Below are 16,855 nucleotides of genomic sequence, written 5' to 3' on the forward strand. Positions count from 1 at the left end.
CATTGTAATTACAGATTAAAATATTGAATAAATACGCATTAGAAACCCACTCTATATATATATATATATATATATATATATATATATATATACACACACACACACACACACACACCACTCGGAACAGCTGTCATAACTTTCTTTAATAACTACGAAAGGATTTTTCCTTAAAGGTATTTGCCCCGTTTTGATAATTCTGGTTTGTGGCAGACAATTTGTTCTGCTGTAATTGTAAAGAAAATTGGATGACACGAGGAGATCATCAGGATTTTAAGTTCATTAACGTGTTAGCTTTGAGATGTTTCAGCTTTCATAAAAAAACATAGTCCCTTTCTATATCTCCTGAACAATTACACTGACTAATTGACAAACAAAAAGCATACCACCTATAGGTAGTTACAATTAATGAATTTAGTCATGCTAAAAGCTGTGAAGGTCATTGTTCCCATTTAATGCCAAACCACATGGGACCTAAAATATTAGTTCTATACACAGTTACATAAATCACCTAGAAGAAAATGCACAGATTCGATAAGAAAAGGACTTCTACCCTAGGTTTATACTTAGAGCCATTATCACATCGCTGGTACTAGATATTTGTTCAATAAAATTGTTCCCAAGTTGAGAAAACTATACAAATAGTATAATGGATGATAATGTAAGTGTTTAGCTACCACTGAGTACCTTGCTAACCTAACACCAAACATATCAGCAAACTCAGTGTATTAGTTGATGGTGGTGTATGTATCTTAATCACAACTAAATTGCTTCTAACCGCTCTGTTCCCTATGGCTAACCCATGTTCAAGCATCAAAGGTTAATTCCAATTTTCTTCCTTGACGTCAGCAGTTTTCTTAATATATAAATACACAAAATACAATAAAAAAAAATATTTAGAAAAAAAAGACATATTTCATATTGAGGTGATTAAACTGGATTTATTTGAATAAAACAATCAGGCATCCCGTTAGCTTATCATGACAGACATAACCATGTGTATATATGATTGTCAAGGCAGAGAATATTTTCATATATATATATAATCTTATTACAATTTGGCAGCCAAATCTAAATGTTTTGGAGGCATTTTTACATGCATTGTAGAATACATTCCTTCACTCGGAGAGACACTGATGGAACATTATGAAACCTGGTAATATATCTTTGATTAGCAGCATGCAAGACATAGCAGTGCATGCTGCTGCTGTCACCTGTGTTTTATATATACTGAAAACCAATTATATGAAGAGCTCTTTGAAACAAACCCAGGCACAATCATATATAAAATACCTTTTCTAAAATTTATTCTATTTAACATATGAAGCACAAAGTTTATGTTGAATTACTTTGTGGAATAAAACAGTGGGGGAGATGCATCCCATTAAACCAAAATCCACCATAAACTTAGGTCTTGGAAAATAAACGTTCATTGAAGATAACAAAACTATAAGATGTATACCATATATCATGTAAGACACATGGTGTAAATATATTATACATCAAGTACCTCCGTCTTGACGCAAACTCACCTGATCAAGTTATTAGTTTCCATTGAAACAGAGTAATATGTTGGGGCACACAGTATATTTTATCATTTTGCAAAAACCGAAGCAAATCAGTGTTAATTATAGTGATAAGCCCAGAAGGATCATATCCTGGGTCAATATGTGGTTTAATGAATAAATCATCTTGATCTCTAGATGTCCATTATGGCTTCATAAAATTGGATGTGATTCCTGTCACGCCACATGAACTGGCAATATAGACAGGCCACACAATTAGCCCTCTTTCCTGAGAATGTGCAGCTTACAGCCTTATGTTTTGTATTCCTATGTATCACAATACAAGAAATACGGCATAGCTCTACTGAAAAACAGTATAATGGCGTTTATGTATACAATGTTATAACTATAGTAAGCAATGGAATGTCGCTGCTGATACTTTTACCAACATGCAACAGAATTGGTCTTGATATGTAAATCCTAGTATGGCCTCATTCATGCCTGGGAAGCCCTCTTTCCCTGGGTCTCCATTCATCGCCTATTTCTCTCTCTCTCTCTCTCTCTCTGCCCATCTACTAAAGGCTGTCTGGAGCTTGCTCCACCCCTTCACAAAGCCACTCCCCCAGATGAGGAAGAGCTCCCGTAGCCTAACCCAAGAGGTTCCCAGATATTAAGATGGGATATAAAAAAGAGACCATTGACATGAATTTTGAGATAAGGCATTCTAATAACTAGAAGCTTTTTGGTTAACACATTCTTAAAGTGTTATTCCTTTTTTCTATGTTTGCATAATCAGTCAGTGACGTACCCTGGCCTTGGCCGACTAGGCCTAAGGCAGCAGGTCCAGGGGGGGTAGCAGTCCACTAGTACAAAACCGGGGTGCAGATTTCCCTCTTGGGCAATGAAAATCTCCCCAACCAGCCTATTTACATCATTAAAAAGCCTTTAAGACATGGAATTCTGGGATATGATGTCACATCTTGGTGCTCCATTTCTTAAAGGCACACATCGTTTTTTATTGTACCTGGGATGCAGACCATGGAGGTGGAGTAGTCCTGAATTTTACAAAGTTGGATATAAAATTGAAAAGATCACACTTTATTGATGCCAACGGATACACTTTAAAGACAACAGCTATAATGTGTGGCATCAAAACACTGCATGATGCAAAAAAATCAATCTTGAGACAGTTAATGAGCATGATTTATAACAAAACTATTTTTCTTGTAGAACTTTTACCCATTTGATAACATAATTTCTTTCAGAATATTAGTGTTTTAGCATTTGCTTTCAGTTACATAAAACCAGGTATTCAGTTGATCTTTGGAAGCTCATGCATTTTATCCAAGAGTTTTCACATTCCTCATGACAATGACATTTTGAAGTTCATAATGACCTGTGGTGAGATTTTTATTCAGCTATTTTATGGACACTGTATTACAAAACCAACACAGACAGACAATCCAAGACAGGACATGCATAAAAACATTACTGTTTTGTAGACGCGCAGTGATGCCGGTCAAGAAAGTCGAACTCCCACATTTGGGTTACCTTTGGCACTCCAGCTTCCACTATAACTCCCATAATGCTCACCATAATCCATGGCTATGCTTAACTAAACAAAGAACACACATCTTATCTAGACACCCAAACTACTGCATAGATATTCAGCATGTTGCATTTTCCACCACTGCTGGATGCCTTTCTCCCCGACCAACTTACATGTCACCATGCACTGCAGCCCTTACACTTAACAAAGAGCTACTATATGATGATGATGATGGCTTTTTATATAATTTGAAGAACAATACACTGGACTGGAATGTTTTAAAACATGAAACTAAAAAGGCACCGGGAATAGGGTATAGATTTAAATATTTGGGCATGCATTGCAGTTTCATGCGGTTTTCTTACAAATAGCTTCCGTGTTAGTAGCATTGCCTGCCACAAGAAGCCAGTGACAAGTAGGATATTATAGCCCGTAGGGTAACTTCCTTCAATTATGATAGTGGTGATTTTAAACCACAATCAGTTAATTTCTGTCCATCGAATCACATCTCATCATCCATTTATTAACTCATTGAATTACTTGTGTTTTAGTATGAAATACATACAATCAATGCAAATATATTCTATGAAGCAACATGTTTTTTTTTCTCATTTGAAACAGTTTGAAAATGATTATAAAAGGGCATGATGCACGGAGAGCTTTCCCCACTTCTAGAACAAACATAAATAAATCATACGAAGATTTTAAAGTGCTATAAGTCTTGTAAATGTTTGAGATTTCCCAGCAGCTTGGAAGTTACTTAGGGACATGATGTATTATATGATGTAAATCTGTTGTTTGTTTACATATCATATAGTTAAAAAGGTAAGTTGACCGGCACACAGGCATGATATATTTGCAATGTTGAACTATTTATAAACCACCTACATATCCTGAATGACCGTATGATGTTGCTATAAATACAATGCTGCATGGAGGGTCTGGTAAAAGTTATATGACATTGTACAGGGTTACAATAAATGTAAAAGACTTATGAAGATACAAATTTGATGATCCGGAAACTAAAACCACAAAAATCATTATTTCCTTGGCAATGTAGTGTTGTGCACACTGGCTTTTGTCATTATAAATATATTCATCCATATCACACAAGATTCTTCCATTAGCTAAGAAACAGGAAGTTTATAGTTGCTGTCTGAAAATATGGGTAAGGTCAAAACTATTTACATCTTGCCAGGTTTTCTAATTCACTCTTTCGAATCTAGAAATCAGCAACAGATGTCAAGCAAGAGTATGGTTAATGTGCTCTCTACGATGGCAAAAAGACAGAAAACAGTTATTTTTAGGGTGGATACAATGGACGTCTGCCTGAAGCTCTTTTTCAGCCAGAAAGCTATAAACAACTTCTATTAAGGAATCATCCTGAGTTGCATTTTGAGGGAAGACTTGTATGGATGGAAATTAAATCAACTCTTTCTATCAGCTGAAACAAAATGCACTACACATGGTCCCCAAGTCACTCACTATAAACCGACTTTACTGGCAAATTGAGTGGCCAGCGTCAGTTCTGGATATATCTAGGAGTTTCATGAATATACATATGATCTCTTTTATTTTACACATGAGAACTTGCACTGTGAGAAAGCCCTGAGAATAGCTCTGACGATATATACCTCTTTACATAGGATACATAACAGATGTAAATCTATGATGGTGGAATTCTTTGCTCACTACCCGAACCTCCCTTTGTTTTAAGGTTCAGCCAAAATCTCTATGGTATACTCATTAAACTTAAAGTGATTGGAACATTTCAAATCTATTTCCCTACACATAAAGAAGGGCCATCTCTGGTGAAATTCTTCTGCAAAAAGGGTTGGACTGGCCCTGTATAATGTATTGTTTAATCACTTCGATGACTTTCAAGAAATATTCCTGCGTTAATTATGCATTATGCATCCCTTCTCACCTGCAAATTCTGGGTCTAATCGCTATACCTCTTCTTTTTGAAAATAAAAATAAAAAAACATTGGTACCAAACTAAAGTCCATCAGTTTAACATTACAGACAATACTGTGTGTGTTTAGCAACATTATTTACCCCTAGCAAATCCTGACTACTATAGTCCAACACACATTAAAATATGGTTGGTTATGTAGAGTTTTTAGAGACCCATGTAAGTGGAATTGTGAAAGTAAAATACTTCTGCCAGTGAATGAAGAACCTTCATATGGGAGAAGCATGGTAAGTAGATGGGATTTGATATGTCAAATAGAATATTTTCGCAATGTGGAGGAGCTGCATAATTCTGATATTATCTGAGACTATTAAGCATTGCAATTCACTTATTTTCTTTAAATACACAATGTCTATAAGAAACCATACCATTCTTCCATAATTTTACATACAGCTATATAATTCTTCCTTGTAACTAAATTTCCTGTAGTGGTGCCAATCCAGTTGCTTTCTCCCACTGTGTTCTCACTGATTGCGTGGAAGTGGTACAACGGATGAGAAAACAGTGTGGAAGTGTGTGACAAAATGGAATCGGCGTAAGACAGAATCTAGAACAGTAGCTTAATGTTCTGGAGAACCATGGATAGTTGGATATTTCAAACTATATCAACGGATTAATAAAGGATGTTTAAAGGAAATATTTACACTTTTGAGACCTCTTAAAAATAATCAGTTCACTGAAATTCAGGACACTGAAAGCCAGCCTGCCCCAGCCCCAAAGGACATATCCCTCCAGCTACTTTGACAGATGGCTCTGGAATAGGTCACGTTGGCAACTTATTGTATATCTGTAATCCTACATTTAAAAAGAAATCACAGTCAGACCCTTTTGAATACATTTTGCCCAGTTGTAAATATGACAATACAAGTAACATCTTGGAAGGGAGTTAAAATGCAGGAAGCAAGTTAGGTTTTAGAGGAAGGCAGTTATTACAGGGGTGCGTAGTTTGACATCACAAATAGTTAAAACCTTTAAATTTTGTTTGACTCCAGCCAGTGAATCTGCTGCTATAAAATAACCAGTGGCATATTCTAGCCTAGGGCAGCAGATCACAGGGGCCACATGACAGGGAGTCTCATCACCCTATGGGGTGATCATGCAACCGTAATGCCACTAGTCAACTTGCCTATTAGCACTATGGAGTGCTGAATCAGCAAACAGTGAGTCGTGGCTACAGCCAATTAGGAAGATGGTGCTCATAGATCGGCAAAGATTCTTTTTTGGACTGAATCCTACCGCACCTGAGTCTCAGGTAAGTCCACCTCACTGTCAGCCCAACCTGGCACACTGTTATCAAAAGGTAGCTTGCGGTCACGGTGGAAGAAACTTTACAGTTTCAATGCACTTTGTTACTGCTGTAGTAGCTACATTTATCCCATCCTCTGTTTAGTAAGAACGGCCTTGAAAAATGCACAAAAATTGAATCCTCACTCGCAAAAGACATCCTCTGAAAGATAACACGATGAAAGTGTTTACCAACAGAATAAAACTAGATAGTAATGCACACAAATTTGTATTAAATAATCCAGTTGAGACCTCAATTAATGGAAAAAAATACAACATAAACAGTACCATTACCAATATTGAGAATAAAGCAAGATTATCAGAAAAAAACGTAACGTCCAGTAGTAAGAACATTGCAAGGTGCGGCGCCCCATATGGAGAAATTACTTTTTGCCTAGGTGGAGATAGAGTCATTTAAGTTTATAATACATTAAACCATTTTTGTTGCAGTATAAAATATGGCCATAAAAAAATTCCATCCTGGAGTGCACAATTTAGAATGAAATCACACGCAGCGCATACACTCCGTCCCTGCCCTGCTTCTCTTTGGCTGATCACTTGCTCCCAGAAAGCACCGTCGTGACAGAGGTTGGCCTCGGTCTCCGATCTCCGCCGACTGCAGAAATGGCTGTGGAGGAGGAGGAAACGCCTGACAAGAAACTATAGGGATTAGATGGGGATTTACCTGAAAAGGAAATAAAGAAGCCTGCTATTATATATATAACATGATAGAATGCTTATTTTCATTGTACATAATAACACAGCCTATTAGTTTATTGCATACACCATCATGTATACACTGGAGCATGCGCCCATCACAATTAAGTAAACAAACACTGTAAAACACTATTCGTTTAGCGGCACCAGTGAGGTTTTCTTCCTTAAATGGCTGGAGATGGTATGAATTATGTATAGTTAAATACAGGGAGGTCACAAGAAATCTCCACACATTACCTATACATGATGCAGGGACACTCAGCGCATGTTGTTGCAGGAGAAGCTCACGGAGGGTTATTATGAAGTCAGGCATTCTAGGCCTGAAACCATCACTCTACATTCTACATCGATTGTGGTAGGACCCCAGCCTGTTCTAGTAGGTCACCGGTATATGAGTTAGACCGGTATAGAGTATGGCGACCATGAGGGAATGTGTACAGAAGTCTGTGCTGGAGGAGGCACAAACTTCTCTCCTCTCCTGGTTAGCTGTACATGTATCGCTATACAAAGCTGTACAATGTGTTGGTGCAACAGAATACACCAAACAAACATTGACGTTCTAAAAGTATTGTATTTCCCCAGTAAGGTTGCATCATTACCATTTTGCGACATCATAATACATTCCCCAGTGCTAATCATGTACACAAACCATTAACTGTCACTTAACATTTAAACCTGTGTGATCACTCAAAGACTAAAGCACACAGTGCCAGAAACACATTCTTGGCCTTAAAAAGGGGAAAAAATTACCTATGGGGAAATGGTTCATGTACTGTACTAAACATTACACACATTCTACTACCCCCACTGGTTTATTATATGATTTAATACATACAGCATATTAGCCAACTTTGACTCACTTATTGGGTAAGCTTCCCGTGTAAGCTCTTTATAGTACAGATAGTTTTTTTTATCAGCATACGTACAGTCTTTGCGATTCATTCCATCTGGAAGAGGGCTTGCGGGGCTGTGACCACTAGACATGTTTGAACTGTCTTGACTGCTACCAAGGTGCAATTTCCTCATATGTCTCACAACCGCTGTGGCATTGAATGCTTGCTGTTAAGAAGACAAGCACTTGAGAGTTAATTGCGCACCTCTAGTAAATTATATTTTTTAAAGTGGCATAACATTTTTAATGCAACATTTCAGATTCATCACATTGCTACCGTTCTATGCCTCAAAAGTCTGTGGCTGTTTTACCTCCCACATTACCTTGTTCACTCTTTATGGTGGAGCAGCCTGGTGCTCCATGTTTGTTGTTTCTTAAGTGATCTGTCTTAATGGGTTTCCCACCTGCCAATTATGCAAAAATCAAACAAAATGTATGGTCTATTCACCAAAGAAGGCATTTGAAGCTTTGGGCCAACTCTGTGAGAAACTCACTGGGGTTTGGCCTTCATAATGAATCGTGATATCAGGGACCTGAAAGGTTCAAGTCTACTGCAAACTACCTCTTTAGTGAATATTAGTGAATAGACCCCGTTAAGCTGTAACAGGACGCAGAGTTACTTCCATGTCAGACAAAGGATATACAGTAGCAGTCACTTACCCTCCATTTGCTTTTTGCAAAGTTCTTCCGGATTTGAGCACTGACAGATTCATGTATATTTTTGCATAAGGCTGTATCTCCGGCAATCCTAAAAAGTAATGAAATATTAAGTGAATATTATTTCAACATATTATTTTGCTTGATACAATCTATTACCTAAACACTTCAAAAGGTACACAAGAATAATCTGACAAAGCTCCCCTTCACTACAGTTGCATTGAACTAAATATCCCATTTAGAATAGTTGGGGGAGACCTCTTGGCCAGCGTATCACAGTACAGCCTGGACATTGTACTTATGTTATCCTCTTAACTTCTGCCACTTATCATGAAAGTTATTTCTCAAATGGCACAAACTGATTGCTATTATTAACTTATTTAAATTGTAGAAACACCAAAATAGATTGGCTTTGGATCATCTACCTGTTGAATTAAAAGAAACCCTGGGTATTAAGTATAGTGACTGTTGGCTAACGTAGTCTTATCGCCACAGCAACTAAACCAGTATTCCAGTTGATTGAGTCATTTCATCATTGCTATGGTGATAAGACTACTTTTCAAACTCTCAACCAGAATCTCCTTTTATACATAACCTCTATTATCTTTTCCAACAAAAGAAATCAGTGGATATTTGTTTTTTTGCATTTACTGCTGGAGACCGTAAGCATATTTTGAATTGAAATGCCCCGATTTATGCAGTGATCTGTAAATTGCTGGCAGATAAAATGAAGGATATAAAATGCTTCAAATGAAAGTACAAAAACGCAAGCAAAGCCATATAAAGTTGCTATCAATAATTAGATCAACTCTGGCATGCACAGTTTTACTCAGCTACTTTAATGATTTATTTTCCTGCCAATACAAATCTTATTTTCATGGTTCCTGCCAAGGTTGTATTATTTAATGTACTAGAGTATTATAAACACAGGCGCATGGGAAGCTGTTTAAGTGGATCAAATACACCCCGAGAGCGAAGCCAACACATTACTGGGTTTTTCTAATCTCATACTTTGCAGAAACAGCTAAAAGAGCGTCTAAAAATCCTTGTATTTGTTCAACAGCTTATTTTTACCTGGTTATGTTTTAGCAAAATGTTACATTTGATGCTGTTGTTTTTTCATTTTTCTCTACATATTTCTCAAAGATCAATAACAAAGAAAAGGCCACCTGTTTAATCAGGCCAGACAATACATAAGATTTTTATAGTTTTATAGTATATCACCCATCAAGGTGAAGCTGCTACCGGTAGTTAAAATGAGGAAAAATATTTTCCTCCTTGACCACAAAAATAGTGCTGTAAGGCAGGAAAGTACCGAAGAACAGCTTCTTTTATCTAATTTTGTTCCAATAAAAATAATTTAGCTGTAGACCTGGAGGCTGCCATTGTTATCAGTATTGTGAATACCTTGGGTTCATATTTAAGTTCAGCGACATCACCTTTTTATGAGCAATAAACAAGTGGAAACCCACTTATCTAACAAGTGTTGTTTGCAATCCTTCTACAGACGCAAGCACCTTTCATATCATTTTAAATTAGCAAAGATAGCCTGCCGGATGGAAAGCTTCAAATCAAAATATGGAGAAGCTGCAGCTCCAGAGCTCCAGTAGAATGCCTCCTGTCCATTCTGAGAGTTGAATCAGCCAATCAGTAGCAGTAAAGCACTCAAATTGAAATCATTGTGAGTGTTTTATACACATGCGCATGAAGATCACTGACCCAGTGCTGATGATGACTGGTAGGAAGAAAACACCCCATCTGGAGATGTGTTTAGCTGAGCACATCTCTTGCAAGGCAAATAGCTATCATATTCATGAAGTACATATGATGACTGGACTGTCCCTTTAATGAGAATGGAGATTCCAATATATTCCTGCATTCATTGGGGCCTTCTTAACCTTACTGTTGTGTCTATGCTTAAATACACAAAAGGTCCCCTAGACACTAAGGCTGGGTTGTGTCCTCAGAGCCATCTTGCATAACCAGGTTACTTTCTTCAGCATGGAGCTACACTTTATTTCTGAAGTGACACTGCTATTTGCCTCAAGCCTAGCCAGCTGGACTAACTTAACCATGTCAAATTTGATAAAGATAAATAGAGTTATGCTGTTTCTCCCATTTATTTGGTACTAAGCTAGCCACTTATATGGGTATTTGAGAAGCTTTGACACAAGACAAACCATGACTCGTTTCCATTTTGGGTTGCAATGATGCAACATTTTTCCATATACATATGCACAAATGTTAATTTTGTTACACCTTCTACATATCTACATCTCATTGTTGATGGTCTTGTTCCAGCCCCCCCAGAGAAGCTCATCTTTTTTTCTTGTTGTCTTCCGAACTGTATTCTTTATATATATATATATATATATATATACCGTATATATATATATATATATATATATATATATATATATCTATCTCAATATTGGCTTTTCATTAGGTCCATCCAAGATACAGCCAACTGTCTATTTTACTGCATACCCTTGCTTTAAATGTGTGTCACCTACTGTCTCTTTGTCTGCCTAAGAGGCCTATGAATGATGGGTTTATATTTGTATTATGACCTATAACCTATGAAACAGTTCTGCATTATAAATGCATGTAAGTAACACCTTACCATGGATGTCGTAGAGCCTGTTCACATGTGTATCTCTTGCTGGGATCCTTCTCCATCAAGTGATGTATAAAGTCCTTAGCTTCACAAAGACAAAATAGTTGAACAGTTGGAAAAACTACATCATAATGACATCCAGCTGTTCTCACTCTTGCCACTTTACAATGTCATTATTATTGCGTGCCGTTATATGGAGAGTGGTCCTTGTTTATGTGTAAAATGAGATCGAGTAAACCAAAGAAGATTAATATTACAATAACGCACAATTTGCTGTGGTTCGAGTTATTCCTTGACCTTGGTGTTCTCTAAAGACAACAAATGCTTTTGGTTACAAACACAGCAAATGGTTGTATTTCGCCGTTTTACCAGAGGTTGCGTGTGTAATTAATCAAACGGCCACACTCCATCTGTTTTACCAGAGCTTGACCAATGCAGAGCAGCACATATACAGAGCAAACGAAACTAATGGTTAATTTGCACACACAACGTTCACAGATCATACTCAACTAAAAGTAAACACACTGCACCGATACAGATACCGGCAGAATAAGCATCACATTTACAGTCCATCCTATGAAAACAAACCATAACTAACATAGTTAGCATAATTTGGCCCATCTGTTCTCTCTGTTAAAACCACAAATCTTATCTTTAAATTTGGGATAACCATATACATATTTGTTCATAAACGCACATCCGTTTGAAGCAGCTTCAAGTTATTAGCTTTGTTCTATTGCGAAAAGGTCATTATAAAGTACCGTATTTGCTCGATTATAAGACGAGGTTTTTTTCAGAGCAAATGCTCTGAAAAATACCCCTCGTCTTATAATCGGGGTCGTCTTCTAATCAGACCTCAAATAGAGGTCTGACTATGAGACTAAGATCCAGATCCCCTGCAACTCTGTAAGCGCCTTCTGAAACATCACAGTGAGTGAAGTACCTTAGTTGCTTGAGTGTATATTAGGGTCTGGGTATCTAAGTGTCAGAGTGGGTAGGTAAGTGTCAGAGTGGGTATGTAGGTGGGTATATTAGTGTCATGGTGTGTAAGTGTCCCCCTATATGCCACTCTGCCCATGTTATGCCTTTTAACGCCCTATATGCCACTCTGTCCCATGATATGCCTTTAAACCCCCTATATGGCACTATCAGGCATTTCTGGAGGCAGAGTGGCATATAGGGGGTTAAAAGGCATAACATGGGCAGAGTGGCATATAGGAGGGTAAAAGGCATATCAGGGAGGCAAAGTGGCACATAGGTGGTATAAGGCATTCTGGGGGCAGAGTGGCAAGCCTGGGGTGGTCTTATAATCAGGCTTTTTCTTTTTTTTAAATTAATATTCAGATTTTGGGGGGTTGTCTTATAATCAGGGTCGTCTTATAATCGAGCAAATACGGTATTTAAATAGGTTAAATAGGTTTCTATATATTTTCACTCAAATGCCATTCTTTCAGGCTGGTGGGGGACTCTTTTAACACCCAGATCTGTTACACAGATAATACTTCCATACAGAACGAAGTAGCAGTTTTACTGCTTAACACATACAGATGTAAACTAGCAAGAAATAATTGCGGTCATAATTTGTGATTTTCCAGATACTGCACACCGATTAGTGTGCCAGGGTTTACATTACTGTACAAGTAAAAAGCGCTATAAAGAACGGTCTTCCTTTTCAGAATATGCGGTAAGCTGGCTGTTTGTAAACTTTGTACTAAATACCAATTGAACACCAATTATTTTCTTTGTAAAATAAAAGATAAAATGCTTTAGAAAATGTCGATCAATAGATTAAGCTAAGTATAGAAGAGAGGTAATGTGTGTTTTGTGTTTAAAAATTCCCACATATAAAATGGTTTTATTGCCACAGCAAGCCTCATGCTGTTCCTGCTGATTGGGTAATTCCAGCAGTTGCTATGGTGATAAAGCCACTTTTTAAAACAAAATCCCCATGTGTCGATGCTGGTCTTTGCCGAGGAATGGACCAGTGAATGGCTGACAGTAGAATGTAGAAGTACAGAGAAATAAAATGAGACGGTGGACAGAATGGGAAAGATAGGAGGCACATTCCCTGTAAAATATTATGTCTGGAAAGAAAAACAAATAAGTGAATACTTAGCTCATATCTTTCATTGTGTTTCAATTTACTCATGATAACAATGTTTCAGCTATTGCTTGACATTAGTTTGTTAATTCTGTAGCATGGGTGGAACTGCCTTGTGTCAAAACTGAAGCTTTCTGAAACTGAAAATATTTATGTTGTACATACCAGATTCGGAGATATCGTCCCAGTACGGAGAATCAAACTCATAGTCAGCTTTAAGAATCTGCTCAAATAGTTTGGAGTCATTCTCATCGTAGAAAGGGGGATAACCGCAGAGGCTGAAAGATCACACACACAAGGCAATCAATGTCATCTTTTACACAATGCAAATAAAATGCGGAGAACATAACTGCACTTCTTTGACATTGGTTGATGAAATTCTGTTGATTTTACCCCCTAGGAGCAAAAGGGCCACATTTAGCATATTTGTCAGTGGTTACTTAATTAACTAATAAAGCAGTTAAGCAATACTACACAAGACACAGCAGAAAAAAAAGAATCTCTTCTCTTGCAGCCCAGTGTTAAGCCGTCATCTGGTTAACTATATGCTTGCTGGGAAAATGTAAATATCAATGCGGTATCGTAGCAATTTCAATCACATTACAGGTGACATTACAAACCTCCAGATATATTAAATGGATTTAATTGAGATTTAATGGGAGTCAGTAGTTAGGAGAAATTTTTCCCTCTGGGAGGCCAGGACAATGTTCATAGTTTTGCTCTGATTATATTTAGGTGACAACCTCATAATCAGTTTATACTTTACCTTGGGAAACCTATATGTATATATTCATGACGAGTCAAGAAATAACATGCAGTAATATAATAGTACAAATGAACATTATTATATACATATTAAGCCAATAATAACGGAAACAAAAAATAAATAATTTCCTTAAAAGCCATGTCCCTCCTTTTATAAATGTATCCATTATAGGCAGCTGTACATAGACACACAATGTAGGGGTTGCATAATGCTGTATATACCATGGCAGGCATGCATAAGATGGGTTTAAATGCCATAATTAATTAAACTACCCCCTTCAAATCTAGGAAGAAAATACACATTTACATAAGTATAATATAGCTTTTTGAGGGCTGTCGAGTTAAAGAGCTTATCAGTCCCTTTTCAAATGGGTATATTTTGTGTTACTTGTTTACATTCATTTATAGAGATGGGGGCACCTGTGATGTCACAATGTTTAACTGCATGTTAATAGGGATCCAATATCTTTTTCTGCATGCTGGCAATTAATCAGCTGTCAGCATGCAGCACCTTTTAACAGTTGTTACCATGGTAGTAGGCTCCATTTAACTCCATAGTCAGAAGTATAGGTATAAGTAAAACAAATAAAAAATGTTTTTTGTATATCTTCTGCAGGGCCGGTCCAGCTTGCCAGTACCTCCAAACAGCTTGTGAGTGCCATCTGAGTCCCGAAACAGCTTGTCTGTGCCATCTTTTTCATTAAACAGCCTCTCAGTACCATCAAACAGTCCCCAAACAGCCTGTCAATGCCCCCAAACAGGTTGTCTGTGCTATATTTGTCCCAAAACAGCTTGCCAGTGCCCTCAGATATGTCCGTACCATATTTGCTTGTCGGTACCCCTGAACAGCTTGCCTGTGCCATCTGTGTCCCCAAACATCTCGTCAGAGCGCCCAAACAGCTTGTCAATTTGTAGCTGGTACACTCCTGCAAGAGGGTGGAGCTTCTGGGCACAATCTTGGAAGAACGGGGAGCTGTCCCCATAGACTGAAAATACAAACCTATTAATGGCCAAAATTAATCTATGCTAAAAAGGAGTAGATGATCTAGTGAAACATAATACTATATTTAGAACACAGTACCAATACTGTAGGACCTCACTGGGATGGAAATTACTTAATTTATTTTTCCATTGCACTCTGTGGAACATTTGTGCACAATGCAGCCCACTACAGGACAGTTTATGGACTGTGTGGGCTAAGGGATACAATGCCACATAATGCATTATGGTCTATTAATATTCACTACATTGTTGTATGTGCTAAATTTAAAAATGTGCTGGTGTTTGTGCCAGCAGATTACCTTTTACATATGAATTAGTATAGAATTCCCCCAGCTGTACACGGCAGGAAGTATCTTCCCGAAGAGCTAGAGAACCTTAGTGGTATTAGTTACTCAATGGTGTAATAATTAGGGCCTTGAGCAGCCATGTAATTATGAGAAATAATGTAGCTTCCTGGAAATGGTGCATGTTGAGATGTTTTGAATGTCTATACAGTTACAAAATCCAATTGATTGATGTAGGCAGCTCTCATTCATGAAGTATTAGAAAAAATAATACATTTTATAAAAATGAAAATTAATTCAAAATCCAGGTCAAAGATAACAGTTATAGCTTTGAGTCCAGACACATAACCTGGGAAATAAAAGGTGCGATTCTGTTTTAGACTACCTTTTTATCTGTTATCCCAGAGCATTGTATGAGGCACAATGAAAAGGGAAGACAAGTCTGATGTCACCAAGCATGACTCCACATGAAACTAGCCTCCTCTTTTTATGGTGTATTTCACTCTTGGATTGAGCCACGCTCCTCTACTTCACCATCCCTGTTGAAGAGATACTTCATGGTCCTTGGGTGGGGTTTTGTACTGTATATGCAAGTGAAATATGTGGAACGCCTTCCCTAACCCCAAGCTAAATGCCCTACAGTAATCATCTTCAGTCAGGTCATGACTCAAGGAATGCTCCATGCACATGTTTGGGAAGTGCTCCCACTGAGTATCAGTAGCAAGGATGGTCAGACAATGGAAGAGGACTGTAGCTGCTGCAGCAGGGGTGCATTCTTCTATAGTGGGAGTATCAAGGGCAATAAACTGTCCTGTTAATGCCATTTGGCAGTATGGCATGCCAACCAAAACAAACCACAGCAGAACACAATTTCATCTTAAATGGAACTGTAAATATCTGTTAAATTAAATATCTTTAGGCATTTTTGTAATTTACACATGTAGGTACAACTGCAAAATCCAAGGTCTGGGGACAGCTCAGTGGAAGAATTAGGCATACTGTTACTAATTTAATAATAATAAGTAGTGACTATAGCAGGATGCACCAAGGTTTCATGGAGCATACTATAAGTTAGTGAGCATTGGCCACAGGATGCCCAGGGATAGACATGAAAAAAGAGAAGTAGGAAACCCTCATGATGATATGGTCTGCTAGCCTTAAAAAGGTTTAATCACGGTCACATGAGTATTTGAGAGTTTTTAAAGGAAATCCATTGGTATTTTCAGAGATAATGTACGAAGGGCAATTTTTCTGATAAATATTTCTTTTGAAATGCGAACCATGTTCATACATAGAGGTCATCACTGTGACCAATTTTACAATGCTAGGTACTGCTAGCCATTAATGAAGCAATTCATGTCATGTCCTCTGTCCATGGTGCTGATAGGGGTAATGCGCAGGAATCTACGGTGCTGTTTACATTGCAGTCTGTTCGGAGCCATATGAGTACATTTTTTAAGCCCCTTGGGGGACCAAGGGAATTCGTATTTACTTACAGAGCCATACTGAA

The 16,855-nt window shown here is 37.6% G+C and overlaps 1 protein-coding gene and 1 long non-coding RNA gene across 3 annotated transcripts in view; both read right to left on the bottom strand.

Moving 5' to 3' along the window:
- Nucleotides 1–911: 911 nt before the first annotated feature.
- On the bottom strand, nt 912–2,119 carry LOC128491096 (uncharacterized). The gene is made up of 2 exons (XR_008354006.1): nt 1,446–2,119; nt 912–1,410 (listed from the first exon to the last, which is right to left on the bottom strand). It is a non-coding gene; the product is annotated as an uncharacterized LOC128491096 (long non-coding RNA).
- A 4,404-nt stretch (nt 2,120–6,523) lies between these two features.
- CAMK1D (calcium/calmodulin dependent protein kinase ID) overlaps nt 6,524–16,855 on the bottom strand; it is a 109,417-nt gene continuing 99,085 nt past the window's right edge. For both annotated transcript variants that reach the window (XM_053463275.1, XM_053463274.1), the window contains 5 exons: nt 13,460–13,572; nt 11,200–11,278; nt 8,580–8,667; nt 7,954–8,086; nt 6,524–6,995 (listed from right to left, as the gene is read on the bottom strand). In XM_053463275.1, the coding sequence (XP_053319250.1) occupies nt 6,865–6,995; nt 7,954–8,086; nt 8,580–8,667; nt 11,200–11,278; nt 13,460–13,572 (544 nt within the window). In that variant the 3' untranslated portion in view covers nt 6,524–6,864. The remainder of the gene's footprint in view (nt 6,996–7,953; nt 8,087–8,579; nt 8,668–11,199; nt 11,279–13,459; nt 13,573–16,855) is intronic.

This window comes from Spea bombifrons, chromosome 4 (genome assembly GCF_027358695.1).
Source record: "Spea bombifrons isolate aSpeBom1 chromosome 4, aSpeBom1.2.pri, whole genome shotgun sequence".
Lineage (NCBI taxonomy): Eukaryota > Metazoa > Chordata > Amphibia > Anura > Pelobatidae > Spea > Spea bombifrons.